Raw genomic sequence first — 25,252 nt, forward strand, 5'->3', positions numbered from 1 at the left:
TCGATCACCAGCGGGACCGGCCCTCGCGTTAGGCATCCACTTGCGCAGGCACGCGGAGACAATATTGAATGCTTCCGTCATGAGCTGACCACGCCCTTTGCACCACGGCCGCCAACGTCATGCGCGTCTATTGCGCCAAGGACAACCCACTACAGAGACGACAAACGCCATCACAACGCCCCCTGCCAGCGATGTTTGTTTGCTCCCTTCCTTTTTATCCAATTTGTGAGGGGGAGGGGCTATGGTAGACAGTACGCACGGAAGGTGGGGGGGACGTCATGTCGCCGCCGCCCTCCGAGGAGGGGCCAACGACGTTCCAACGACTAATCTGCCGAAGCCTTCTCCTCCACCTAACACCGGCACGGATCTCTTGGGACCAATCCGTCACGTTCATCGTCGACTCCAGGCACTAGCCGCGCGGCCACTCTGACGCACCCCACGCCGAAGAGGAGGCGCATCAGGGCGATACCTGGAAAGGCAAATCGTCAAAGGGAACTGCGCGACGACGGCGCGATCAGTATTTTAGCACCTTTTCCATGAAACGCGTGCTGCGCCACCCAACGCTACCATTAACTTATACCGTTCTTGCGCCCCTGCCAACAACAGCCACGCGATGCTCCCCGATCGTTTGACCTCCTCCGCTCTCTCATAATCATCCTCCTCCCCGCGGTTTGGCCTCCTTCCCCCCGAGCGCCGTCCAATTTCTCTCACCAGGACGCAGCGCCGCTGTCCATCCCAACTCCCGCTACGCATGCGCGCCACAGTCAGCAATGCGTGGCCCCCAGAGCCACCCTCGAACGAGACAGAGGCGCAGAAGGCCACCCGACTCGAGGCTGAGCGCGCAGCAAAGGAGATCAGGTGCGTGGTTTCCCTTCTCGCAGAGCAGAGCACTGACTGCGCACCAGCGATGACATTGACAAAGCCATCGAGGCGGAGCGGCAGGAGTTGCGGAGAAACAAACCTCAAACGAAGGTCCTCCTCCTTGGTTTGTACAGCCACCCCAGTTCGAGAGCGCGTGCATCCGCTCACGTTCCCTTTCCTCTCGGGGCGCAGGTCAAGCGGAGTCGGGCAAGTCCACTATGATCAAGAACTTCCAACTCTACTTCTGCCCGGCCGCCTTCTTCGCCGAAGCCGAGGCCTGGCGCACAGTCATCCACCTCAACCTCGCGCGCTTCGTCAACTTCCTCCTCCACATCCTCACCAACCCCCGGTCCTCGTCGAGCAGACGCCCAAGGACCTCGACGACCACGGCAGAGGTCGCGCGCGACGTGCGCATCCTGCAGATGCGCCTCTCCCCGCTCAAGCAGGTTGAAATTATCCTCTCGCGCGCGCTCTCCCCCGACGGCACTGGAGTCGCGACCTCGCCCGTGTCATCCCCCACGCTATCTCCCACGGACAGTCGCGTGAACGCGCCGTGGACCGGGGAGGTGCCCGCGACCGAAATTTCGATCAGGAGCGGGTCCGGGTGGAAGAACATGATGCGCCGGCGGCGCGGGTCGCAGACACAGAGGCCAGTGATGATCCAGCTCGACGAACTCGACGATACGCGGAAGGTCATCGACGCGTGCAAGGAGGACATCGCTGCGCTGTGGAAGACGGCGGGCGCGGAGATCATTGGGGAAATAGGGATCGACACCCACCACCATGCGAGATAGTACGTGCGAAGCGCTCTTATGTGAGAGCAAGTTGACTGGCTGATTGCGCGTTTTCTATGTTTGGGCAGTTTCCTGGACGACGTGCAGCGGGTCGCGGACATTGAGTATTTCCCTACAACAGACGATATTCTTCGGGCCCGGCTGCGCACAGTCGGCGTCGAAGAGTACCGGCTAACGATGGAGACCGCAGCAGAGAAAGGCAACGACTGGCTCTTCTACGACGTTGGTGGTTCGCGCAGTCAACGTACTGCGTGGGCATCATACTTCGACGATGGTTAGGGTGTCTGAGTCTTCAGAAGAAATATCCACTGATAATAGTCTCAGTGAACGCTGTCGTCTTCTTGTGTCCAATGAGCGGCTTCAACCAGCGGCTAGAAGAAGACAGGAAGGTCAATCGACTGGTATGTTGTTGTCTGTACCAAGTCGTTCATCCGCTGAGGGTTCCATGTAGGCAGATTCGCTAGCCTTATGGGAGCAAGTATGCAAGAGTAGGCTCTTGACGAATGCGACCTTCATTCTTCTCCTCAACAAGGCCGACGTACTATTTGCGAAGTTGAAATCTGGCATTCAGTTTGAAGACTACGTGTCGAGCTACCGCGGTCGCCCCAACAAAGCCGAAAATGTTGCAGAATGTAAGACAAGATTCTTAGTGTAATGGGGTGAGCAGCGTGCTGACTTTTGATAGACCTTCGCGATCAGATGATCCGAACACATCGCATACACTCTCCGAAGAAACGCCATCTACACGCTCACATTACATGTGCAGTTGTGCGTATCCTCTCCTCTCTCTTCTTCGGCAAACCCTTATTTCTCGAGTAGGAGCCCAAGATCATGGCCACCGTATTAATCAGCAGTGAGTGATCATTCTGCATATGCTCGAACCGGCCTACCAATTCTCACTTCTCGCAGTCCGAGACACGGTTCTCGTCAACGTCCTCCAAGAGACATCATTGTTGTGAAGTCCGCGGCGACAGGTACCCCGCCGGCTTCGCAGGTGAAGTTGTACACAACGACACCCTGAAGGCCGCACGGACAGCGGTCCACACACTCCTTCGCCCAGCACTGTGATCGATCCAAATTTATCCTCTACTTATCGCTCCTTCCCTTCGATTCATATCGCCGCCACGGAACTCGACCATAATTTGCTGTTGTACGGTTAGTCTCTAGTAGTAGTGTCCCCCGTTCCGCCGACTTTCCGCTCGGAAGTGTCGTTATACAATTAGGCCTCTCCACACAGACATGTATTCCTACGCACACTCATCTCTCCGTCTCGTTTGCACTAGCACGGTATTGAATACCCACGTATACTCCTCTACACTGGATATCCACATTGACGCATCTAATCCACTTACACTGATTACGAATACACATTTTGAATAGTACGAAGCTTGGAGTGCAGAGGGTCTATATGAGGACACGCTTGAGGCGAGCCTTGCCATGGACATTTAGTCCGCATGGCTACCTCCGAAAGATAGAGGTGCATCCATGTATGCCTTGATGTCTTTATGGGGAGAACGGGGAGGCAGAAGAAAGTCGAACAAACAGTACACACTTGAGGTTGTCACAGCTTCAGCTTTCGACAGAAACGTCGGACCACACAAGAGTGAGGCATTTGCAACCCGTCACATGTATTCCGTCTAGTGGTGCTCTGAATGCCCGTGACCCTCTTCGTGGCCACCGTGATGACCATCGTGATGACCCTCCCATGGATGTCTCAAGCCCTGTGCAGCGAATGAGCATATGCTCGGAACTGGATGGGTGATAAAGACATACCAGAAGCTTCGCACCATCTTTCCTGCAAGATAATGAGTGACATAGAATGCATAAGCGGATGAGGAGCACGTACCTCGCGCGGTAGAAGATGAAGAACCACATCGTTGCACCCAGCGTGGTGGCGAGGAACCTGTGCGTGAAGCCCGGAAGGTGCGGGTGGAACCCGGTGCCTGCGAGGAGATGCATCGCGGTGAGCGAAAGTCACGTCGTGCACATGTAGAGCAGCATACTCGAAGGACCGCCGGCCATGATGGAGGAGAGCGGGGAAAAGGTGTTTGGTGGTATTGACGCGCACTCAGGCTCATCCCTCGTCGCCGGCGTTCAACGGAGCGCTTCCTGTGCGCAAGAAATCCTGCAGGCGCCGCTTGGCTCTCCCGCACTCTCCGCTGTCCTCTTGTTACTCTCCCCTCTTCGGTACTGCTGTGATGGGGCAGAAGAAACGGAAGCGGGATGGCTATGAGGAAGGCACGCTTGTCACTTTTCATGCTCCGGACAAGGTGTTCTCCAGGGTGTACAAGGGTGCGTTTAGCCACCGTCCCTCGTGTTGCATTTTGCCCATATTTTCACTTCAATATAGGCGAATCTCTGAGCGAGACACGAGAGCAAGTGCGCAAAAAGCTGGATCTTCCGAATGACGCGTCCATGCGATTTGCGAGGATGCATGAGGGAAACGTGATCGTGCTGGACGATGGTGAGTCCCGGCCACAATTTGTTCTGCGCGCCGTTTCGTCTCATACCCCTTCAAGAGGATGACTTTGAAGCCTTCCGCTATGTTGCACGGAATTGCGACTCCATTGATGTTTCCGTTTTTGTGGGGTCCCAACCTTCCCCCATTTTCGCTTCGTCTCCTGCTCCGGGTCCTCTCGTCCCGGTGTGTTTTCAAATAACAACGCGAGGTGTATGCTTTCGAACTAACATCGATCAGAATTCATCTCGCAAACGCAGTATCAAACGCAAGAACGTGTCGGATGTTGTCACTCCCTCCCGCGGTACAACTGGAACGCCACCAGCCGAACAGTCCGAGCCTGATCCTACTTCCTCCCAATCTCCCGCCCCAAACCCTACCATCGACGCAAACGGCCTACCAAAGAAGAAGCGCGAGCGGAAAGCGTCCACTGTTCTCGATCCACCAGGTATGTTTTCCCAACCCGAGTTCTCGTAAATGCTCTAAGTGCTATTACCGTGTACTCGCACCCTGTTATACTTGCATATCCCCTGCATGTCGTCACTGCAGATAAGCGTACTCGCGAGCAAAGTCAGCAGATATCGTGTGGCGGAAACTCTTCGATGCCCTTTCCCCCAATTGCTTCGTCCTCGGCGGTGCAACTGAACACATCGTCTTCCCCTCCCAAGAAGAAACATAAGAAGGACAGAGATATTTTCGACGTGTTCCATGCGACTATTGGAGCTTCCGCGGAACCTTCTGCTGAAGCAGGCAAGAAGGGAAAGCGGAAAGTAGGACACGTGTCTCTGGAAGAGCACGCCGTAGCCGGGAGCTCACGTTCAACATCTCAAGATGACGAAGAAATCCGCAAGCCACTCACGAGAAAGGACCTCGAGCTTGCAGAAAATGCCTCAGTCGAGGAATCCCTCGAAGCTTCAAGAGTTGATGCGCGGTCCTCCAAGAAACGGAAGCGGGTTAGTGCAGACCCTGCGCCAATCCCTGCCATCCAAGTGCCAGGTGAGCAGATCTTCGCGAGGTCCAAAAGATACCTGCTGACGAACTATGAAAGCTGCGCCGTCATCTCATTCTGGTATGCCGGTACCTGCCATAGCGTACACTCTGATTACTGAACAACTTGTCTAGTCGATAAGGAGAAAAAGAAGAAGTCCAAGTTCGCTGACAATGAAACGATTCCTCCTATATCATATACCTTTCCCTCCCAGGAATCTCCTGAAGATGCTCATGCAGTTGAGAAACTGGCTTCCAAGCGCGGGAAGAAAATGGACTTGCACGTCCCGTCGGCTCAGATTCCTGAAGAGACCTCTGGTATGTCAGGATAACAACAAATCCCATGTGTCAACTTTGATGCCATCCCAGCCATAGATGTCACTCAAGTAGATGTCGCAGGCTATGGTGGTGATCCAACCTCTGCCAAGAAAGGTAGACTTTACTCTTACGCGTCTTTAACTCTTGTGACACCAACGACTACTCGCAGGCAAGAAAACCACGAAGCATATGCGGTCTGTAGGCACTGGCGAAGCTTCTTCCGATCCTCCGGCTGTGGACAGTTCTACGAGTATGTCTCACACCTCGTCTATATTATCAACGGTGGCTTATATTTACCAGCAACCGGCGAGGATTATCTTGAAGCGCCTCCTGCTCCAAGTGGGGAATCCACACGGAAGAAGAAAGGCACAAGTACAGAGGCCCTGAGTGAGCTCATTTTTCTAGTACCATATCGCCTTTGATTTACCATATTTCAGTTTTATCACCTGGGTCTTCATCTGCTTTACCTTCCGCTTCATCACTCTCGCCGTCCACGCCCGAAGTTCTACCTACCGGGAAACGAAAGACGACCAGGTCGAAACTGAGTCAGACGTGGGGTCCTAACGACCTTTCAATAGATGAAAACTTGCCGGACAGTGCCAGTGCACTAGCTGACGCGATAAATCGGGCCTATGAATCTTCGCTTCACCTTCCTGCATCTCCCGACCCAAAGCCTGTTAACGGGGGCAGCCTAGACGCCGTAGTAAAGCAGCTGTATTGCAGGACGTCACGGAGCCAGTAGGGGTGCGTTCAGCTGTGTTCCCATATCTGCAATAACTCACCACTAGAGGAACAGGAGGAAACCATTGTCAACATTGCCGCCACTGTCCCACAGCTCGAACTCTCGACAACCATGCTCACCCCGCCGCGTTCTCTCGACCGCTCGAAAGAAACTCCTGCGCCGTCTTCACTACGACGCCATTCCTTCTCATATCGCTCTGTCTCATCCCCTCGTCTCCCTGCGGGTTCTGAGATATCCGAAGTCGCTGTTGAAAGCAGAGACGAAGGCAGCAGCAATGAGAGCTCTGACAGCGACAGCGACATGGACGGCCAAGACTCACCGTTCGCAGCGACCGCCTCCTCTATCTTGCCCAGCACGCTTACCGCAGACCCGGCAACCTCGAGTCTCTCCTCTACGCACCCCCAAAGGCGCGCAAGAGCATCCTTGATCAGATCCCTTTGTCCTCCGAGTCGAGCTCCGACAGTGACTCAGACGAGGAATTACCACACGACGAGGACGCCGACACGGATGAAGAGGAGAAGAACGACAAGGCCTTCCGACGGATGTCGCGCAAGTTCAACCGCGAAGCGTCCTCGGAGGACGAGCCACAGCCCGACGCTGAACCTGGCCAGGAGAATGCCTACAGCGACAACTCCAACGACGAGGAGTCCGCCAGTTCTTCTCTTGTTGTCCCAGATCCCAATGAGAGCCTCGACAACGCAGTAAGTGTACTGTTATCAACACACTCGTAAATCCCCGCTAATGTGTAGCAGGACGCCCGTGAGGTTGAGAACGACATGCTGCTCAAGAATATCTCTGCCAACACCAAAGTCACACGGCGTTCTGATGGTGACGACTCAGATGGAGAGCAGCCGAAGGACCATGCGCACCAGAGCGATGAGGACGAAGGTGACGACTCCCGGGCCGAGGTCCCAGAGTCCCCCCAGAGTAGGCCCTCAGGACCGTCTGCAGTTGCAGGTGAACCCAATTCCACGGAGAATCCAGCAGAGGTTGATCCTCACTCGCTGCAGCCCGACGCAGTGTTAGCGGCCCTCGATCATACCAAGGACGGAGAACCAAGAGAGCTGGATGAGATAGAAGAGCCTGCAGTCGTTGCACCCGTACAAGACGAAAGCCTCGAGCAAGCAGAAGAGGACGAAGGGGCGCACGGCGGTGCAGAAGTTGCCTTGGAACCTCACGAAATGTCTCCTGATATCGGTCTACCTGATCAACCAGTCGAAGAGGACGCCACTATGGACGCAGGGATCATCGTCACCGGACACCACACTGAAGATCCCAACGACCCCATCGAGTCCTTCAGCTCCGTGGATGAGAAGGACACGGGCGACTCCATTGAGGAGTTCGAGGACGACGAAGAAGACCCCGCTCCCGCTTCCGGGCAGGTCACGCCACCTCTTCCTAGCACTCCCGGCACGGTCCACCGCATGCGGGATAGGCATGGGCAACTCACTCCTAGTCGCCGGAATTATGCCTCGCGCCTTTCGCAGCGGGTCCTCGGTGAACTAAAGCTTGCCAAAGAGGACGTCACTCTCAGCGGAAGCGACGGGACTGCCCACGAGATCATCGACGATGGGGACCTGGCTCACGCTTCGGTAGAAGGCCGACCCATATCTCCTGAGGAGCCGATCAAGGACTTTGAAGAAGCTCAAGACGAGCAGGAACCGGAGCATAAGAAAGAATTGGAGAACGGGCACGAGCAAGAGAAGGAGCGGGAACAAGAACAAGAGAAGGACCAGGACCAAGAGCAGGGGCGGGAACGGGAATGGGAACAGGGACAGGAGCAGCGTGAAGACCAGGAGGAGCACGAGGGGCCTGTCGTGCCCGACACCAATGCCACTCAGCCAGCAGCCGAAACCGCTCCCAACGAGAACCAGAGCGAAAGCGAAGTGGACGCTCCCGAGCGGGTCCCTGAGACCCGCCCTCGCCGCTCTACACGTGCCGTCTCGCGCGTCTCGCTCGACCCCTCCCAGGAGCCGCTGTCACGCCCACTCGCGAAGCGCAAGTACGTCCGCCTCAAGCCGGAGGAAAAGGCACAGCGCGAGGCGGAGAAGCAGGCAGAGCGGGCTCGCAAGGCTGCGGAGCGGGAGGCGAGGCGCCTGGAGAAGGAGGCGGCGAAGGAGGCCAAAGCGTCCACGCGCGGGAGGGGCAGAGGCAGGGGTAGAGGGCGAGGAGCCTCGGCGAGGCCAGTGTCCACTAAGTCTCAGCGTACGGTGGAGGAAGAGGATGCCGAAGACGATAAGAAGAGCGAAGATAACGAGCCTTCACAGGACGGCCCAGCCACCGCAAAAATCTCGTGGACAGCGCTGCCGTCGACGGAACCGCGGGCGCAGACGGAGTCTGTCGGCGAGATGTCTATGATCGACGAGCTGCAGCCCAGCAGTCCCGAGCCCGTCGTCCCGAGCCAGCCGAAGCGGCGAGGACGTCCCCCCAAAGCGCGACCCGTGCCCGTGCCCGAGCACATATCTACCCTGGAAGCCCTCAAAGAGAATGCGAGAGACGCGCAGAACGACGAGGACGACCCTTTGACCATGGTCACGCCTAAACCAAAGTCGGGCAGGAAGGAGCCGCTGTTCATTCCCTCCAGCAGCCAGCAGCAGGAGACGCCGTTCGGCCGCTTCGCACCTGCGGACGCCAGCACGCCGTTCCCAACGATGGGCTCGCGCGAGGCCGGTCACAGCGACGACGACAGCAACGGTGGCGACGGACCCGAGCCCACGCAGGGCTCAAGCTGCCCAGTCAACCCGCCCGGCAGGGCTGGTACTCCAAATCGTCATACCCGTCGCTTTCGAACCTCTCCCAGCAGCTGTTCGCGAACACGCCCATGTCGCAGTTCTCCTCTCCCATCCACTTCCCCCAGACCCCACGGCAGAGCCAGAGCGCCGCCAAGCCCATCGCCGATGAGAAGGAGGAAGAGGACGACGACGACGACGACTCGTCCTCGAGCAGCGAGTCGGACTCGGACGTCGACGCAGGGAAGAAGGCATCACACATCCCACGGAGCAGGCGCGCCGGTGCCACGGTGCAGAAAAAAAGAAGAAAGGGCTCCTGTCTGCGTACAAGTAGTGGTGTTGCGGTGTCTCCTCTTTGCATGTGTTGTTCTTCTCTTGGTTTTCGTGCACGTATGTCTTATCACTCCGTCATCCTGCCTCCCTGCATACCGCATCGCGTTTCCCAACATGCGTACATCTTGCATGATATCCCACCATATCCCTCTTTCTCGTTTGCGTTTGCATTCCTAATCATGACGGCAGCAGCTGTCCTCTTGTACTTTCCGTCGTCCCCATTCCACCACCCATAGTGCTACCTTACCCTTTGGGCCCATCACACGACGGCTCACCTGCCCGCTCAGAGCCTTTGTAGAACGAAAATCCCATAATCAATATGAGTACAGTACATTCCGATCGAGATCGATAGTCCACACTGAGTCCGATCAGTCCACAACACTCAAATTCAAAAGCTGCCCCTGTACATCCCTGCGTGCCATTCCGGCTGCGCCGCCCCGCCGGCGTACGACGCCGGCGTCGACGACGACGACGACGACGCGGGGGGCCCGGACAGCATCTCACCTCCCCCTCTCAGCTGGCCCGGGCCAGGAGGCGGCGACACGTCCCGCCGCCGCGGGCGCCGCGGGAGCGTGGTCGCCGGCGGGGGCAGCTCGGCGGTGCGGCAGGCGTCGATGAGCTTGTAGCGGAGGTCCTGCCAGGCGAAGCGGACGCCTGCGGCGGGGCAGGCGGCGTGAGCGCGGCGGCACAGAGAAGGGGGGCAGACGGGAGGGGGGAAGAAGATACGCACGTCCGGGGGGCCAGAGCAGCATCCAGTGCTCGACGAACTCCGAGAACTGGCATGCTACGGTGAGCGCCGCGGTGAGCTCGGGGTCGGCCTCCCACAGGCTCATCGCTCTACGCGTGGGGAGAGCGGGATCGGCGTGGTCTGCCGTCAGCGGCGGGCACTGCGACTGGAGGACGGAGAGGCGGGCGCGCACCTTTTGACGTTGGCGATGTACCAGAAGAGGAGCATCGACTTGCGGTGGTCCTTCGCCATCTTCGGCCGTGGGTCGTTTATCGCGCGGTTGATGTACTTTGCGACCGCCGTGATGTATCGCACTGTCCCGGGCGCGGTCAGCTATAGCACGGGCCGCCGGAGCCTCTGCCACTCACACCAGGACATTGCCTTGTCACGGTAGAAGAGCCTCCCAGTCCTGTGTGCGCCGTCAGCACCTCCCCGCACTCGATCCGAACAAGGATATTGAAACTCACGTGGTGATCTGCGGTATGAACCGCTGGAAGTCGTACGAGGTCAGCAGCCGGAGCAGGAACAGCATCTCGCGGCCCTGGAAGCCGAAGCTGCTGTCCATGTCGCACGTGTGCCGGGCCAGGCGGGCCTCGATGTCGTCGATCTCGAGCCACGCCTGCACGCCGTGGTGCGCGCGCTCGGCCGCGCCCAGCGTCGGGTCCTCGCGCACGCGCTGGCACACCTCGAGCAGGAGCATCGTCCGGAGCGCGAGCGACCACATGTCGTCCGGGTCCACCTGCGCGCCCGCCCGCGCGAGCGCCTCCCCGGCAGCAGGAGCGCGAACTGCGGGTGCGGGTCGCCGGGCGTCGGTCAGCACGGGCCCACGGCGACGAGAGCGAGGACGAGGGGAGAGAACGGAGGGACGCACCGTTTCCGGCTCGGTGACGAACAGCTTGCTGTGCCCGAGCCGCAGGCTCGCGGGTGTGGAGCAGGTGTACGCGGTCCGGTTGGAGACGACCATCACGCTCGCCCAGACGAGCCGGCGGGCCTCCTCGCGGAGGAACTCGGCCTCGGGCATGCCCTCGGGCCACATCGTGGTCACTGTCCAGTTCGGCGCGATGCGCTGGACCGCGGCCACGTCTGCCGAGCGAGTAGCTCCGGCAGGTGCACCCGCGCGGCAGCCCCGTGGCAGGCGTGCTGCCCGCGGTGTACGACGGATGGGCGAGGCTCCGAAGGAAGTGGTAAGGGTCCTCTGCGGACGTCGGGGAGCGGGGGAAGTGGCCGTGGCTCGTCGCGGGTGCGTTGATGTAGGAGTCGTAGCGGGGCCCAGGGGTGATGAGCCCGAGGGTCGCGGCCGGATTCGCAGTGCGCCCGCCGCCACTGGTGACGACGAAGGGCGAGGAGCCTTTGGTTTTCACGGATGCGTCGAGTTGAGAAAGCCCGAAGAGTCTGACGAGGGAATCGAGGAGGAGTAGCGACGAGTTGGAGCGCTCGATGGTCTGTCGCGGATGCGACTGCATCTCGAAATTCGCGATCAGCTAGGCAAGGCTGGAAATCAGCGGACTTCAGACGAGGGAATGCAGTGAAGAGCTCACGAGGGCAGCTTGGGCGAGGCCAATGTCGACCCAGCCCGAGACTAGCGAACCTTCGAGAGCGGCATGGGCCATATCAAGCAGCTTCAGTGCTCGGTCCCGTGCCTCGGCCCCGACTCTGCTTCAGACCCCAATGCCAATGTCCCCAGAGCGAGAGCACCGAGCAAGAAACTAGGTTGCATGGAGTGCCTGCGGATAGGGCTGAAAAGAGTATCGAAGAAGCGAGGGATGTGTATGAATGAGATCCAACAGGGAGACGAGTGGAACATAACCCGGAGGTCTCTGACGATAAGCCTCATTGCTGAGCTGCGCTGTTGCTGAGAGAGTACAATGGCCAGACGATCTTCTGGGGACCCGAACTCCTGGTTGTAAAAGCCAAGAAGAGCGTCCCACCATGAATCTCGAGCGTATCTGCTGCTCGGCGGTCTGGCGAACTCGTCCGTCGGTTCGTCCTCGGTTTCGTTGGCGCCGGACTGGTCTACATTTTGGCCGGATTCCCAGGGAAGAGTCATAGAGAGCTGGGGGTCGGTGATCAACATGTTGTTGTACATGTTGGCGTCGAAGAGCATAGGGTCGCGATGTTCCCAGACCATTTCCTAAGCAAATGGAATCTGTTAGCGGCGCATACAACGAGCATATGTGGCACTCACCTCGCCCAAGTCGAGCATGGCGACATCGTCGTCAAGCGGCAATCCCTCGACGAACGGGTCCTCTTCGTTGATACGGGACTGGGCATCGGATTCGGATGGTGAGCTGACGCTCTCAGGTTGAGGGCTTGCGGGGCGTGCAGGCGGTTTCGGTCGGGCAGGTTGTTTCTCTGCGCGGTCTGGGGCTGGGGCGGGAGCAGTAGCAGTAGCGCCACGGGATCGGCGGCCCTTGTCAGGGCCTTTGCGGTTGGGGCCCTTGTCGTAAGAGCAGGGGTCAGCGCCGTTGGGCCTCTTTTCGCAGTTGCAGCAGACAGGCTTGGCGCCGTCACAGCGGACCTTGCGAGCACGGCTGAAGAGAAGAAGTGGGGGTAAACACGAGTGTGAAAGAACATGAAAGAAGGCGGACCATTGGTAGCATGCGACGAACACGCGGATGCGGGGGTTGCCGCGGGCCGTTGGTGGTTGACCTGGGGCAAGCTCGACCTTGGACCTAACACGCTTCCGGGCGGGCTCCGTGGGGCCGAGAGCGGTGCGTGGGCGGCTTGGGCCCGGGTGTGTTGCCTCTGACTCTGAGGGCTCGGACCAGGTGAGGTCGGAGGAGAGGCCGGACTGGGAGTGCGGGGAGGCAGTCGGGGCCGGGAATGTACTGGGGCCGGTCGGGGCGGAGAGCAGACCGAGGGCAGCGGTGGGATCAAAGATGGCGGGGTCGACGATGAAGCTGGGGTCGCCGTCGCAGTAGAAGGACAGGTGGTCGCTCGCAGCCATCGCAAAAGGTGAGCGAGACCCGCGGCGGAAGTGGCGGGGACCAGGAAGAGAGCAGGGCTGCGGGCACTTGAAACCAGGCAGCGCACTTCGTGACCCTGCATCCTTCCGGCGCTCCCGGCAACCTCTGCCGCCCACGGCCGGACACGCCAATTTGCCTCCGTCCGATCGTACAGCCACGCACGACAGCGTGAAACATACCCCTCCCGTCCCGACTCCCAGCCTCGCCCTGGGAACGCAGCTGGTGGTTACGCTCCCCAACGCCGTCCACAGGCGTGCCACAGAACAACGCTGCGAGAGCACCCCTCCACACACTTCGCTCTCTCGTACATTCACACGTGCCCGCACAGTCCACGCAACCGCCAGGTACCTACTCCCAATCACTGTCTCCATCAGACTCCCCCGATTTCCCGGCCCTTGTGTCCTTGCCACCTTTCGCAGCCTTGGCCGTGCTCGAACCGGCCGCTTCCGCCTCCTCTGAAGATCCTCTTCATCCTCCTCTCTTCGTCTCTTCTTCGTCATCATCTTCGTCGTCATCCCTCCCCTCTTCATCCTCCTCTCTTCGTCATCTTCGTCGCTCTCTTCGTCGTCTGGAGATTCCCCGCGTCCTGCTTTGCACCAGCAGCATCAGCAGTCCCGCTTTGACTGACTTGCGATGAAACCACATCGTAGCTGTCTTCGCTGCTTTGCTGGGCTCGTCGTTCCAGACGCAGGTCCCTTTGCTTTCCCGTCGGCCGTGAGTAGCCCTGCTGACGGCGCTGATGATTTCGCCACTTCTTTCGGAGCGGCGCGAGCAGTCTCGGGCTTCGTCGGCGGAGATAACGTCTCATCATCGTCATCCTCCCAGCTGAACTCTTCTTCCTTGTCGTTCGTACCTAAGGTGGACGGGCGGAGTTCGTATGCAATTAACAGGATATCAAATGTGCCGTACATACCTTGAATGAGAGCCCTCCTCTGCGCCTCCTCCCTCTCCACTTGATACACCCGGAAGAAGTACCGGGTCCAGAACTCATCGGCAGTGAGATGCTCAGGGACTGTCCGCAGATGTCAAATGATTCAGTATCTCATTCGCGCACGACGAGCACAACACGCACCCAAAGCATCCATCGTCGCCTTGAGAGCGTCTCCGTCCACGGGATCCGCGAATGCGCGCGCAACCTTGTTCTCCCAGGCGGACGTCCCGAGCCCGCGATCCTCGGAGGCGGCTTCAGTTGCGAGCCAGGTCGCATGCATCTCCCGCACGTTCCCGTCCTCCGTCGGGTCCGCCTTGATCACCTCCGGGTCGTGCCTCAGCTGCTTCAGCATCGACTCCGCCCGGGTCGCCACCGCGCGCAGCGTGTCCACCGACGGCCGGCCCGACCCGCCAACTTCTTTCTCCCTCTCCTTCCCCTTCCCCTTGTCCTTCCCAGCTGTCTCCACGCTCGCCGCCGCGACCGTCCCTGGCAACATCCACACGTCTGTGCCGTCCCAGATGAGGCCTGCATACGAATCTCCCTCCTCCGGAGGGACAACCTTCACCGCGTCCTTGAGGAACTCGCCCGCGCCCTTGAGGAGCCCCTCCGCGCGCTGCTGCGCCTCCTGCAGCGCCCCGGGCGCGGCCCCCTGCACGCGCTGCAGCTCCGCGAGGACCGTGCCCCGGAGCTGCTGGAGGTCGAGCTGCGCGCCCGCCGCCTCCGCGCGCGCCTGCGCCGTGTGCAGCGTCTCACGGAACGTCTCCGCGAGCTGCGCCTGCTGCTGCTGCAGCGCGGGTGGGAGCGACGCCTGTAGGCGCGAGAGCAGGCTCTGTGTCTGTGCTGCGGACGGCGCTGAGGGGGAGGCAGCGCCCTCGGGGCTTCGGTCTGCCGTGGCCGTCTCCGTCTCCTTCTCCTTCTCCTTCTCGGGCGATGCGGTGGGTGTAGAGGGGCTGGCGGAGGCTGCTGCTTCTCTGGCTTCGGAGGGGAGAGAGGCGGCCTGCTCGGTCGCGGATGCTCCGGAGTCTGGAACGGCGGAGGCGGTGGGGGTGGCAAGGCCATCGGCGGTGAGCTTGGTGAGCTCCTTCTGTGCCTGCTGCACGACGGATCCGAGGTCTTTGCGCGCGGTCTCGAGTGCAGTCTGGCTCTACGGTGGGAGCGAACACAGCATCCATGAGACGCGATGAACGGTCGGGGACCACACAAGCAGCGATGGAGAAGAGCACGTACCTGTTTCCTGAACCCACCCCAGAACCGGGACAGCTGCCCGACGACCTGCTCAACCTCCTCGTTCAGGCTCTGCGACGGTTGGGGATTGGCGGGGGGCGTCGTCGTCCCCGGTAGCTCATAGGTGTCAAAGAAGTTCATTGCGATGAGTGAGGTGAGGTAATAGAGGTCATGGATGGGTACGAGAAAGTGCTGAGATCGCCGGCCATGGCGAGTATAGCAACGGCTTATCTCGGTCCTCGGGTTATTACTGCGCGGCTTATGCCGATGGTGCTTATTATAGATGCTTATTGTCAGAGATTATCTGTGCTGTAAGGGAGATTAGATGAGGATGTATGCGACGCTTAATATTGGTCCCACGGGGAAGGACAAAATCTGACGTCTTCGGCCGCGAGTCAGGAAATTTCTTGCACACGCTCCACGACCTCGCCCCAAAGCCCCGTCCATCCTGAGCGTCCTCGCTCGTTCATGGTTTTCACTCAGAACACACGCGACGAGTCAGTCCTTCCTCTTCGCTCGCTGTCTCGTCAATCCACCACGGGCACATGTGTTGACCCGTCTCTTTTCTTGCAGTTACCTGAGCGACCTCGTTTTCTCTCTCCTCAGCCACTAAAGCAGCTCCTCCACGACCATGTTCGCCCGTAAATTTCTCCATATCGCTCGCGCGTCTTCGCGCGGGCTTGCAACCCATGCCCCCTCGTCATCTACTATGCTACCCGCCGTGCTGCACCTCAAGACCGGGCAGTCGTTCACTGGCCGTTCATTCGGCGCCCCGAAGAGCATCTTTGGAGAGACTGTCTTTTCGACGTCGATCACCTCCTGTACGTCTTGTGTTTCTCGAGGTGGCAGCGAATGACTCACCGACGCGTCATCGTACTAGACACCGAGTCTATGACCGACCCCTCCTACCGCGGTCAAATCCTCGTATTTACCACTCCTCTCATCGGCAATTATGGCGTTCCCAAAAACGTTACTCCATCGACAGCCAAGACGTCGGTGTTCTACTTGAATCAGCCAACATCCAATGCACGGCGTTGTCGTTGCCGACGTAGCCGAGAAGTTTTCGCACCATGCTGCAGTTGAGTCCATCGCATCGTGGTGCAAGCGCAACAACGTTCCCGGTATCACTGGCGTCGACACTCGCGCGATCACCACCCTCCTCCGTGACCAAGGCACAACCCTCGGCCGCCTCGCCATCGGCGCTGACGCGTCTCTCGCCCCTCCCTCCGCCGAGGAGTACTGGGATCCTACGACCGAGAACCTTGTCAGCCAAGTCTCTACCAAAACCCCTTACGAGCTCAACCCCACTGGCGACGTCAAGATCGCCGTCCTCGACTTTGGTGCCAAGGCCAATATCCTCCGCTCCCTCATCCGCCGTGGCGCCGCGGTCACCGTCCTGCCCTGGAACTACGACTTCAACAAAATCCGAGATCGCTTCGACGGCCTCTTCCTCACCAACGGCCCTGGCGACCCGAATCACTGCATGGAGGCCGCACTTCACCTTCGCCGCACGCTGCACGAGTGGGACGGCCGGTGTTCGGGATCTGCATGGGCCACCAAGTCATCGGGATGGCGGCCGGTCTGGAGGCGTATCGGATGCGGTTCGGGAACCGCGGGCACAACCAGCCCGTGCTCGCGCTCGCGTCCGCGGGCTCGATCCGCGCCGGGCGCGTGTACGTGACGAGCCAGAACCACCAGTACGCGCTGAAGCTGGAGGACCCGTTCCCGGCCGGGTGGGAGCCGTTCTTCATCAACTGCAACGACTCGTCTGTCGAGGGCATCAAGTCCACTTCCGACTCGGGCAGGAAGGTCTGGGGTGTCCAGTTCCACCCCGAGAGCGCCGGCGGGCCGTTGGATACGATTGAGGTGCGTGTCGCGCGACGAGTCTGGTTGCGCGCGCGGGTGCTGATTGTGTGCGGGTGTTTCCAGATGTTCACCGACTTCTTGGCGGAGTGCCGCGCCCACAAGCTCCAGCTCAACCTGTCAACGTCGCAACCCATGGCCGCTGCGGAGGTCATGCCTGAGCCAGCTGTCGAGACTCTCAAGCCTGTGGCTGTCGCTGCATGATGTGTGTGGAGAAAATGTATATCGCTGTCTTTCTTCGAAATGCCATGTTTCCTGGACTGTATCTCGGGCGTGGGCGAGTGTGAACAAGGCATATCTGCCATCTTGCTGCCCCTTCGTGATCACTGCCCGAGGTTCATCGTATGTCACGATTAACATTCTGTGATCTTTAGACAGGGCGAATGCAGCTTTTGTATCAACCTCGTAGCTCCTTTTCAATGGCTAGAGGGTGAGACCGGTGCCACCAGGTTCAGTGGAGACCACATGTCGCCGGACGGCTATGGGTGACCGATGGGAGACGGCCCCGGTCAGCCAGTGGGACCCCTAGCCTTACGCTCGAGGTGTTGGCGTGAAACAGATCCCGTGGGCCGAAGAGAAGAGACAAACCCTGAGGTGTAAGGCGAGATATTGTGCCCGGCGGGCCCGAGGAGAAGAGAGTTGCAGACGATCCGAGGAGCTGGCGGCGAGTGTTCGACACTATCGTTTTTCCCAAACCTAACATGGCGGCGCCTGCGAACGTTCTGCTGCCAGGATTGATTCATCCATGTCTTCCATAGAATAAAGCGTGAGTGCTGCCATATTGTGCCCTGCGGCAATCGGACGCCCATTCGTCTTCGATTGCTTCTCATGCACTTTGAGCCTACGAGTCGGGTGCAAAGACAGCATGCATGCCACCGGTGTAGGGTGGGCTGGACTTGACCCACTATCGTTGGAAACCTCGCCTTCAAGGATGGGAATCAGATCCGGACGCAGCATATAATGTTTAACGCGAAAAAGATGACAAGAGCGGGATTCGAACCCGCGCCCAGATACCTAGATGAGAATAAAACCTGCACACGCAGGCAAGCTTTCGCTTGACTCACACGCCTTGGACCGCTCGGCCATCTTGCCACGATGAGTGTTACAATCTTTCTATTATACGTCGTTTCGGTCATACATTGGACTGCAGCGACTCACATTCGACTTGCCTTACAGACTGAGACTGATTCCACATGGTCGCAGTCTCTTCAAGTGATGTACCGTTTTCCTGTATCCTTCACGCTTGTTCACGAGACGTACTCGGTGGCTGCGAGGCTGGTACATAGATGGTGCAACTTCGGAATGCCGTCGCTAATTTAACGAGCGTCTGGTGTCCCCTGGCCGGCCGGGGTTGGGACTCGGTACACCGTCGGCCAACGTCGTGCGCGCCATACTACCTTCTTTCCTCCGCTTCATACGCCCGCTCTGTCTTCGCCGCCCCAGTGGTGCCACGCACACGCCTCTCGTCGTCGTCGACTCGCTGACCGCGCCCGCGGCCATGCTAACGGCATCACGTAGGCCGTCCACACTCGACGCCTGGCTCGCTCGTTGGGGTCTCCTCGACTGGCTTCGCCTCCTCTGGTGCGCCGCCGTGCTCTGGTTTGAACTTGCTTCCTTCCTCTGGGCCCTCCGCACATGTTCTTGGCCTGACAGTGCGCTTTCTCTGGTATGTGTCACGTTCCTCTGCGCCCCGCGAGCCCTTGGAACAACCCTTACACTTACTCTCGCACCGCGATCCCTAGTCCCATGAGAGACCTGCGCACGTCCTCCTTGTCGCAGACCCGCAGGTGAAGGTCCCGCTACCCTCGAATTTTGTGGGTTCGCTTTCGCGGTGGATTTCCGATCTTACCCTCCGCCGCCACTGGTTCTTCGCTTCGGGCAAGAACCCAGATGTGGTTGTCTTTCTGGGAGACATCCTTGCCTCATGGCGGACGATAAGAACGGACGAAGAGTAAGTGCTCTTCCATACGAATACCGAGTTCGTGCCCCCGCGTGGATCGCAAGCCGACCTGGCTCTCGTCCAGATACGAAATACACTACCGCAAGTTTATGGACCTCTTCGGGCGCAACCGACGCGTGCCGTCATACTTCGTCCCAGGGAACAATGACGTGGGGTGCGTATCGCGTGGCCGTAAACTCCGGCGCAATATTAAGCTCCCACAGACTCAACATCGACCCCACTGCCGCCCGCCAAGCAAGGCTGCGATTCACCAAGCACTTTGGGCCGTTGAACCAAATGATTTCCATTCGCAACCACACACTCGTTATGGTTGACGCACCCGGGCTCGTTGAGGAAGATTACATACGGGCTGCAAAGTCCACAGAGTATAAGGACTGGACGCCGAAGCCCCACGGGCCTGTTGAGTTCATCCAGTCGCTACGACAAGGTACGTTACGTACCGGGCGGGGTAAACATGTCGCGGATCTGATTGAGCTTGAACGACCAGCCAATGAGTCGAGCCATACCGTACTCTTCTCGCATATACCGTTGTATCGACCCGATACAGCGTCATGTGGACCTCTTCGGGAGAAAGGGACGATTCGCCGCGGAGCCGGGTCCAGCTACCAAAACACATTGGGCAAGAAGACATCCACCTACATGCTCCAGACCCTCAATCCGCAGATGGTATTTAGGTAGGTGGCTCTACTTTGCGTGGAAAGCAACTTCTAATATCTAGCAGTGCGGATGACAAGGATTACTGCGACTATATCCACGTCCCTCCTCGCAACATCGGTTCTAACGCCTCCACTACCTCAGAAGACCAATCTGAATCTTCAAGAGCGCAGAAAGTCCGCGAGGTCACCCTTAAGGCGTTTTCTCCATCAACAGGCATTCACTATCCTGGATTCCAGCTCCTCTCTCTCGCCACCCCCACATCCGTCGATAGACCATTCGTCTCGACGAACGCCTGCTTCTTCCCTGACTACCCCTCAATCTACGCATGGCGTTACTTGCCTCTCTTCCTCCTCACAGCGATCACTCTTGTTGTTCTCCGTCAACGCAAACTTAAGACCCCGCATCATCTCCCTACACATCACCGCCGCTCCACACTCGCCCAATCTTTTTCCATCTCCTCCCTTCCCATCCCCTCGTGGACACAAACCTCCCACCCTCCGACACCCTTCACCCAGGACTGGGCTCCCTCCACCCCCGGGTTCTTCCGCTCCCGCACCCCAGGCAGTCCCACCGACGCTTTCCCCAAGGACTCGCTTCGCGCCCCCACTATCTCCCGCTCCGTCTCCGGCACCTCCGTGAACGGTGGGACCGGAAACGGAAGTGGTAGCGTCCCTGCAACGCCCACGTTCCGCGCGACTGCCACCAGACGCACGCCCGCGACGGCAGTCTCTCGGGAGCGCTCCCTACTGGGCCCGCGCACCTTGACGCGGATGAGCTCGAGGACGAGTTCGCGTACGGCCGCTACGACCAACGCGTCCCGTTCCGCCCGAAGGAGTGGGAGCGCGGCCCGGGCGGAGACTCGCACGCGGACGACTATCCGTTTCCGCACCACGACCCCGACGTGGCGAGGATGGGGAGCACGGCGGTGGCGAGGGGAACGGCTTCGCGGTCCACGGAGGCCTGGGAATGACGTACTCGTTCGGAGGACGGAGAAGGCGGATCGCGCTCGTCCCGCGGTGGGCGCGCCGCTTGTGGGCATGGGTGACGAGAGCAAGGACGGGGCGGATGGCGGGCGCGAGGGCGAGGGCGGGGCCGCGGAAGCCGACAGTGCAGTCATTTGCGCGCAGGATCGGGCTGGATGTGCTGTACGTTCTCGCGCCAGCGGTGCTGCTGTGGGCGGTGCTGGCGTTCGTGTTCCGGTGAGTGCCCTATGGGATGACCAGGGGGTCGAGCATGCATGGGTGATGTTGGGGCGCATATGTATAGGATAGGACGCCGGCTGGAATGCCGGGATGGACAATCACCAATAGATATTATAGACTCCAGCTTCGTGCAAGTTTGGATGTATCCTTGGACACTCTACATACCATCTGTATGCATGTACGCTCGTCTCCAGCGTGGTAATCTTATTGTCTCTATGAACCAACAGGCTTCAAAGCTTCAACATTGCCCATCAGCAGTTCAGAGTGCTACTTCACGATGACTGAGACCAAGGGCACGAAGACAGTGTGATTGACCTGACTGATTCGTACATGCAAACTCAACCCTACTACCGACTAGAGTGCTTCCGAGCACAGGCACGTACAGACCTGGGAGGCATCCAGAAGAACTCAGATGTAGTACAGTTCGCAAGGCGCGTTCGCGGAGGTCCTGGGGTAATTGATTTGTTTGGTGGCCTTCTTCGAGGAACTCCTCAACTCAGGCCCACACGAAGGAGATATCTCCATCGCGGACGGTGGACTCAACCAGTCCACAGGTGCAGACCCGTTGCGGGGGTCTGCTAAACGCACGCTCGCTGCGAAGGGGACACTGAGCAACAACAACGACGGGGAGGGAACGGAGAACCGTACATGGTATGCACAGTCGTTGCTCTTGGCTGCTGGGATTGGACGTGGTGCCTGTCTGAGTCCATCTCAGCTGACCCGTCTCCTTCTCCAGCGCTCTCGGCCAACCGACCGCACTGTGAATAGGGTCAGCGTGAGTAGAAACCGACAAGACGCAAGGACGACGTACTCGGCGCTCTCTACCACTCGTCCTCGGAGTTGCTCTCGGTCCGTCTCTCGCTCGTCTCGATGCGCCTCCTTGGCGCTCGACCACGGCCCTGGACGCGACCCCTGAGCTCCTGACGCAGCTGAGAGGCATGCATAAGGGAGGGATACGGGATGAGGACAATAGAGGCTTACTGGTGGCATCTGGGTCACCTCTCACAAGGCACGCGTGTGTACAAGTGAGGAGTCCATTGGAGGGCCGGATACGAGGCGCACAGCGGTTGATAAGGACCTGTCTTCAGGGCCGGTCGTGGCCGTCACGTGTTGTGGACGCGAGCGTGTTGTGCGACGCGCCCTCCCAGCTGGACACTCGCGCCACGACTTTCCATCCTCTCTCCGTCTTTTCCTACTTCGCCTGATGCCGCCTGTAGCGAGGAAGTCGAGGCGCAAAAAGCAAGCCAAGGACAAGGACAGCTTCGTGCGTGTTCACGTTCTCGACGCCTGCTGTTGGTCTGATCTCCGTACTGTTCATTTGGTGTAGTCTCGCCAGACCTCCCTTCTCGACGCCTTTGGCCTCCGCTCCGCCGCCAGCCAAGCCGGTTCTGCAGCCTCTGCGGCCCCATCCACCGCACCTTCCCTCGACGGCTCCGTCACTGGCGACGATGTCATCGACCTCCCCTCATCAGATTCCGAACCCCCTCTCAGCGTCGCAGAGGTAGCGCCATCCAGTCCGATGACACACAGTAGCAATGATGGCGTGGAGGACACGGGAAATCTGGTTTTGAAGCTTCAACCCGGTGAGTAACATGTTGCCACCCACCATCCCTCGCTAGAGCAACGAAACCTCCAGGCGGTACTCTTCAAAGAGGCAGCAGTCGGGATGTCCCAATTGTTGTCGCGGACAGCAGTCCCAATACCTCCCCAGTCTGCGAGGCAAAGTCTCTTCGACCACCTCCGAAAGCCGCCTATTCGATCTTTGCTCCTCGCAAGCAAGCAGGCGAGAAAGCTTCTCCAGTCACGGCGGTCTACGGCAAACCGTCTGTCAAGCCCTCCGTTCCTTTCCCAGACCAAACCACCCAGCATGTGCGCGGACCGCAGATTGTACCTGACACAACGTTATGGAAATACTCGCGCCGCGAACGCCACCGTCCTTTGAATACACTCCCGGAGGATACTACGATCTATTCGAAGCTTGCGTCCTCATCGTCAACTCACCCCGCCGATGTCCCTCCTTCCTTCCCAATCCCACTCCAGCACGTCAACTCCTTGAGTTTATCCGAGAAAGAGGACCACGCAGCAAGGATTTTAACGACCCATCGTGGATATCCTGCTATTCGGCGAGTACTGGACGACTCCCTCCCATCCAGCTTGGAGGCCTCATCGAGTCCCAATGTTCTCTGGAGCGACAGATGGCGTCCACGACGTGCTGATGAGGTACTGGGAAACGAACAATCTGCCATGTACTTGCGAGATTGGCTTGTCACTCTCAAGTTGCACATCGCTGGCTCTGGGAATGTTCCTCAGCCAGTTTCGGCGAACATCAACGGCAAGGCGACGAAGGCGAAGAAGAAGGGGAAGGCTCCCCGCGGCATCAAACGTCCTCGTATTGTTCGTGACGTTGAACGAAAACGACGGCGACTTGACGCGGAGCTGGAGTGGATTGTGCACGACTACTCTGACGAGGACGAGGACCCCTTAGATATCATCAACATGCCGGACGACGATTGGCTTTTCTCCACAGCTGCCCAACAAGAGCATGTCCCGGACGTTGATCCTCCTGGTCACCCTACCACACCCTCCCCTGATGATGCAGTTCTACCCTTCACCTACAGATCACCTCGTTTTGGGCCCACAGTTTGCAATACGATCCTCCTAACTGGTCCTCCTGGATGCGGCAAGACCGCGTCTGTATACGCATGCGCAGAAGAGCTAGGCTGGGACGTTTTTGAGGTGTATCCCGGCATCGGCGAGCGCAGTGGAGCGGCACTGCTGAAGCTCATCGGCGAAGTGGGAAAGAGTCACCTCGTACGCCAGACACAGACCGCGCCGAACCAAAAGGGGCCGACGCGCAACTTCTTCCGCAAGCGCGGTGTGGTCCACTCGGACAACGAGGGTGAGACCCCGCTCGACTGCGGGATTGACCCTCACCCGGAATCCGACTCCACGGTACAGGGGCTGCCTGCAGCGGCATCTGAAGTATCGCAGTCCATTGTGCTCGTGGAAGAAGTCGACGTGCTGTTCCGTGAGGATGCAAGTTTTTGGCCGGCCCTCATCAGGATCATCAAAGAGTGCAAGCGCCCCGTTGTGTTGACGTGCACAGGTTAGACCATTACCCTTACGAACTTGGTGGCTCCCGTTGCTGAGCTCTCTGGCAGACGTCGCGCTCGTACCAGTGCTCGATCTTCCGCTGCAGACGACCCTGCACTTCTCGCCCTGCGCAGTTTCACTTGCGGGCTCGTATCTCCGCGCCATATGTCTCTCAGGGAACTGTCTTCTGGACGCAGCAATGGCAGAGGAGCTGTTTGTGGGCGCCACAGGTCCCTTCCAATATCTAAGTCGCTCTGGAGACCACACTCTACATCCCAATGGTGCTCCGCGGCCCCAAATGGATCTTCGACGCGCTATCAGTCAACTACAACTAGGCATCCATACGCCTTCTAGTACAGGGGAATATGCTTCGGCCCGTTGCGATCCCGATGCTGCGCGAAGCTCCCTAGAGAAGTTCAGACGCGTGGCCTGGGCGATGGAAGTCTGTTCTTTCACAGACAGTGGCCTGCGGCGACCCAGGCACGAGCTTTTGTGTGTGAGTGACCCATCATTTCACAGCTTTGCTGCAAGTTATCGACTCATTACCTCTACTTCTCTAGGATATGCTCTCAAACATCCCTTTGACCAACGGTGACGAGGTCATGGGCCTCAGGCATTTTGCATATGAGCCTAGCGATATTGGACGCTCTCTGCCAGTGACATTCTCAAACTATGATATGGACGAGACCATCTACGACTTTCTCTTGGATGCTGCACGACCCCATTACCCGCACCGAATGACCTATGGGACCACTCCTCAGACCCGCCGGCGACACATACTGTTCACTTCGACGCTCTCCTCGATGTATTTGACGTTCTCCGCATCCCCCGCGAACAACTCCTCCGTGACCCACAGTCCATATTCACGGACTACGAGTCTTGGATACGGTTCATGGTTCGCGCCGACGACGCACGTGTCGCTCTGTATCAACAATCGGAGTCCACGGACGGAAGTGGACGCCGGACGCGGAACTCGCAGCGCCTCCAATGGGCATACGATCGCTACTCGAGCTCTCCGAGGCCACCGGGACATTCTCATGCGAACAGCGCTGGGCTCAGATTCTCCGGATACCTCCCCTCCCTCCTCCCAACCGGATATGGACGCACCCCTGTCTACTGCCGCTACTCCCATGTAAACTTTGATTGCAGTGTCGCCTAGGACGACCAGAGTAGCTGCCGCCGGCATTGCATTGCCTCCACGAGTCCCTCCGAAGAGACATCACGTTGATGTTGCGAGAGTCCCCTCTCTCCTACCGGTTCTCGTTGCCTAGCCCGACAGGATGATCAAGCGCCCCCTCTCTCTCAGGAATGGACCCGGGTTTGGAGCGCGTGAGGTGAACAGCACGCGCAGCGGAGTGCACCGTGGGTCTTCCCTACGTTCCTAGCCCCAAGTGACCAGGTCGGTCT

The 25,252-nt window shown here is 58.9% G+C and overlaps 9 protein-coding genes and 1 non-coding gene across 10 annotated transcripts; 6 read left to right on the forward strand and 4 right to left on the reverse strand.

The window, feature by feature from the left end:
• Positions 1–751: 751 nt before the first annotated feature.
• BXZ73DRAFT_41198 (G-alpha-domain-containing protein) lies at positions 752–2,614 on the forward strand (the record flags this gene model as incomplete). Its single annotated transcript, XM_048018730.1, has 9 exons — positions 752–858; positions 906–985; positions 1,054–1,654; positions 1,724–1,929; positions 1,980–2,056; positions 2,107–2,287; positions 2,341–2,423; positions 2,475–2,508; positions 2,565–2,614. 9 exons carry the CDS (start codon positions 752–754, stop codon positions 2,612–2,614), a joined length of 1,419 nt encoding a protein of 472 aa, XP_047881575.1.
• Positions 2,615–3,292: 678 nt separating this feature from the next.
• Positions 3,293–3,614, reverse strand: BXZ73DRAFT_41176 (uncharacterized protein; the record flags this gene model as incomplete). Its single annotated transcript, XM_048018723.1, has 3 exons — positions 3,293–3,376; positions 3,429–3,450; positions 3,502–3,614. The coding sequence occupies 3 exons, from the start codon at positions 3,612–3,614 to the stop codon at positions 3,293–3,295; spliced, it is 219 nt and encodes a 72-aa protein (XP_047881576.1).
• Positions 3,615–3,853: 239 nt separating this feature from the next.
• BXZ73DRAFT_97732 (uncharacterized protein) lies at positions 3,854–4,590 on the forward strand (the record flags this gene model as incomplete). The annotated part of the gene is made up of 4 exons (XM_048027469.1): positions 3,854–3,947; positions 4,006–4,119; positions 4,175–4,299; positions 4,354–4,590. The coding sequence occupies 4 exons, from the start codon at positions 3,854–3,856 to the stop codon at positions 4,588–4,590; spliced, it is 570 nt and encodes a 189-aa protein (XP_047881577.1).
• Positions 4,591–4,715: 125 nt separating this feature from the next.
• BXZ73DRAFT_97733 (uncharacterized protein) lies at positions 4,716–9,458 on the forward strand (the record flags this gene model as incomplete). Its single annotated transcript, XM_048027470.1, has 11 exons — positions 4,716–5,109; positions 5,162–5,182; positions 5,236–5,418; positions 5,470–5,532; positions 5,588–5,668; positions 5,719–5,805; positions 6,207–6,480; positions 6,528–6,861; positions 6,913–8,830; positions 8,881–9,171; positions 9,412–9,458. 11 exons carry the CDS (start codon positions 4,716–4,718, stop codon positions 9,456–9,458), a joined length of 3,693 nt encoding a protein of 1,230 aa, XP_047881578.1.
• Positions 9,459–9,610: 152 nt separating this feature from the next.
• On the reverse strand, positions 9,611–12,896 carry BXZ73DRAFT_97734 (uncharacterized protein; the record flags this gene model as incomplete). Its single annotated transcript, XM_048027471.1, has 10 exons — positions 9,611–9,876; positions 9,953–10,059; positions 10,143–10,263; positions 10,318–10,358; positions 10,417–10,993; positions 11,031–11,430; positions 11,488–11,528; positions 11,645–12,080; positions 12,135–12,480; positions 12,538–12,896. 10 exons carry the CDS (start codon positions 12,894–12,896, stop codon positions 9,611–9,613), a joined length of 2,694 nt encoding a protein of 897 aa, XP_047881579.1.
• Positions 12,897–13,520: 624 nt separating this feature from the next.
• Positions 13,521–15,211, reverse strand: BXZ73DRAFT_97735 (uncharacterized protein; the record flags this gene model as incomplete). The annotated part of the gene is made up of 4 exons (XM_048027472.1): positions 13,521–13,768; positions 13,829–13,927; positions 13,988–14,990; positions 15,074–15,211. 4 exons carry the CDS (start codon positions 15,209–15,211, stop codon positions 13,521–13,523), a joined length of 1,488 nt encoding a protein of 495 aa, XP_047881580.1.
• A 490-nt stretch (positions 15,212–15,701) lies between these two features.
• On the forward strand, positions 15,702–17,137 carry BXZ73DRAFT_87941 (carbamoyl phosphate synthase small subunit; the record flags this gene model as incomplete). Its single annotated transcript, XM_048024776.1, has 5 exons — positions 15,702–15,891; positions 15,951–16,062; positions 16,085–16,605; positions 16,632–16,936; positions 17,000–17,137. The coding sequence occupies 5 exons, from the start codon at positions 15,702–15,704 to the stop codon at positions 17,135–17,137; spliced, it is 1,266 nt and encodes a 421-aa protein (XP_047881581.1).
• A 775-nt stretch (positions 17,138–17,912) lies between these two features.
• BXZ73DRAFT_t32 lies at positions 17,913–18,025 on the reverse strand. The gene has a single exon. It is a non-coding gene; the product is annotated as a tRNA-Leu (tRNA).
• Positions 18,026–18,431: 406 nt separating this feature from the next.
• On the forward strand, positions 18,432–20,520 carry BXZ73DRAFT_97737 (uncharacterized protein; the record flags this gene model as incomplete). Its single annotated transcript, XM_048027473.1, has 7 exons — positions 18,432–18,599; positions 18,676–18,884; positions 18,958–19,047; positions 19,097–19,320; positions 19,381–19,567; positions 19,615–20,185; positions 20,257–20,520. The coding sequence occupies 7 exons, from the start codon at positions 18,432–18,434 to the stop codon at positions 20,518–20,520; spliced, it is 1,713 nt and encodes a 570-aa protein (XP_047881582.1).
• Positions 20,521–21,956: 1,436 nt separating this feature from the next.
• Positions 21,957–24,981, forward strand: BXZ73DRAFT_74603 (P-loop containing nucleoside triphosphate hydrolase protein; the record flags this gene model as incomplete). Its single annotated transcript, XM_048022054.1, has 5 exons — positions 21,957–22,016; positions 22,080–22,335; positions 22,389–23,858; positions 23,980–24,341; positions 24,406–24,981. The coding sequence occupies 5 exons, from the start codon at positions 21,957–21,959 to the stop codon at positions 24,979–24,981; spliced, it is 2,724 nt and encodes a 907-aa protein (XP_047881583.1).
• Between the last annotated feature and the right edge of the window lie 271 nt (positions 24,982–25,252).

This window comes from Epithele typhae, assembly GCF_022376455.1.
Source record: "Epithele typhae strain CBS 203.58 chromosome Unknown BXZ73scaffold_5, whole genome shotgun sequence".
NCBI lineage: Eukaryota > Fungi > Basidiomycota > Agaricomycetes > Polyporales > Epitheliaceae > Epithele > Epithele typhae.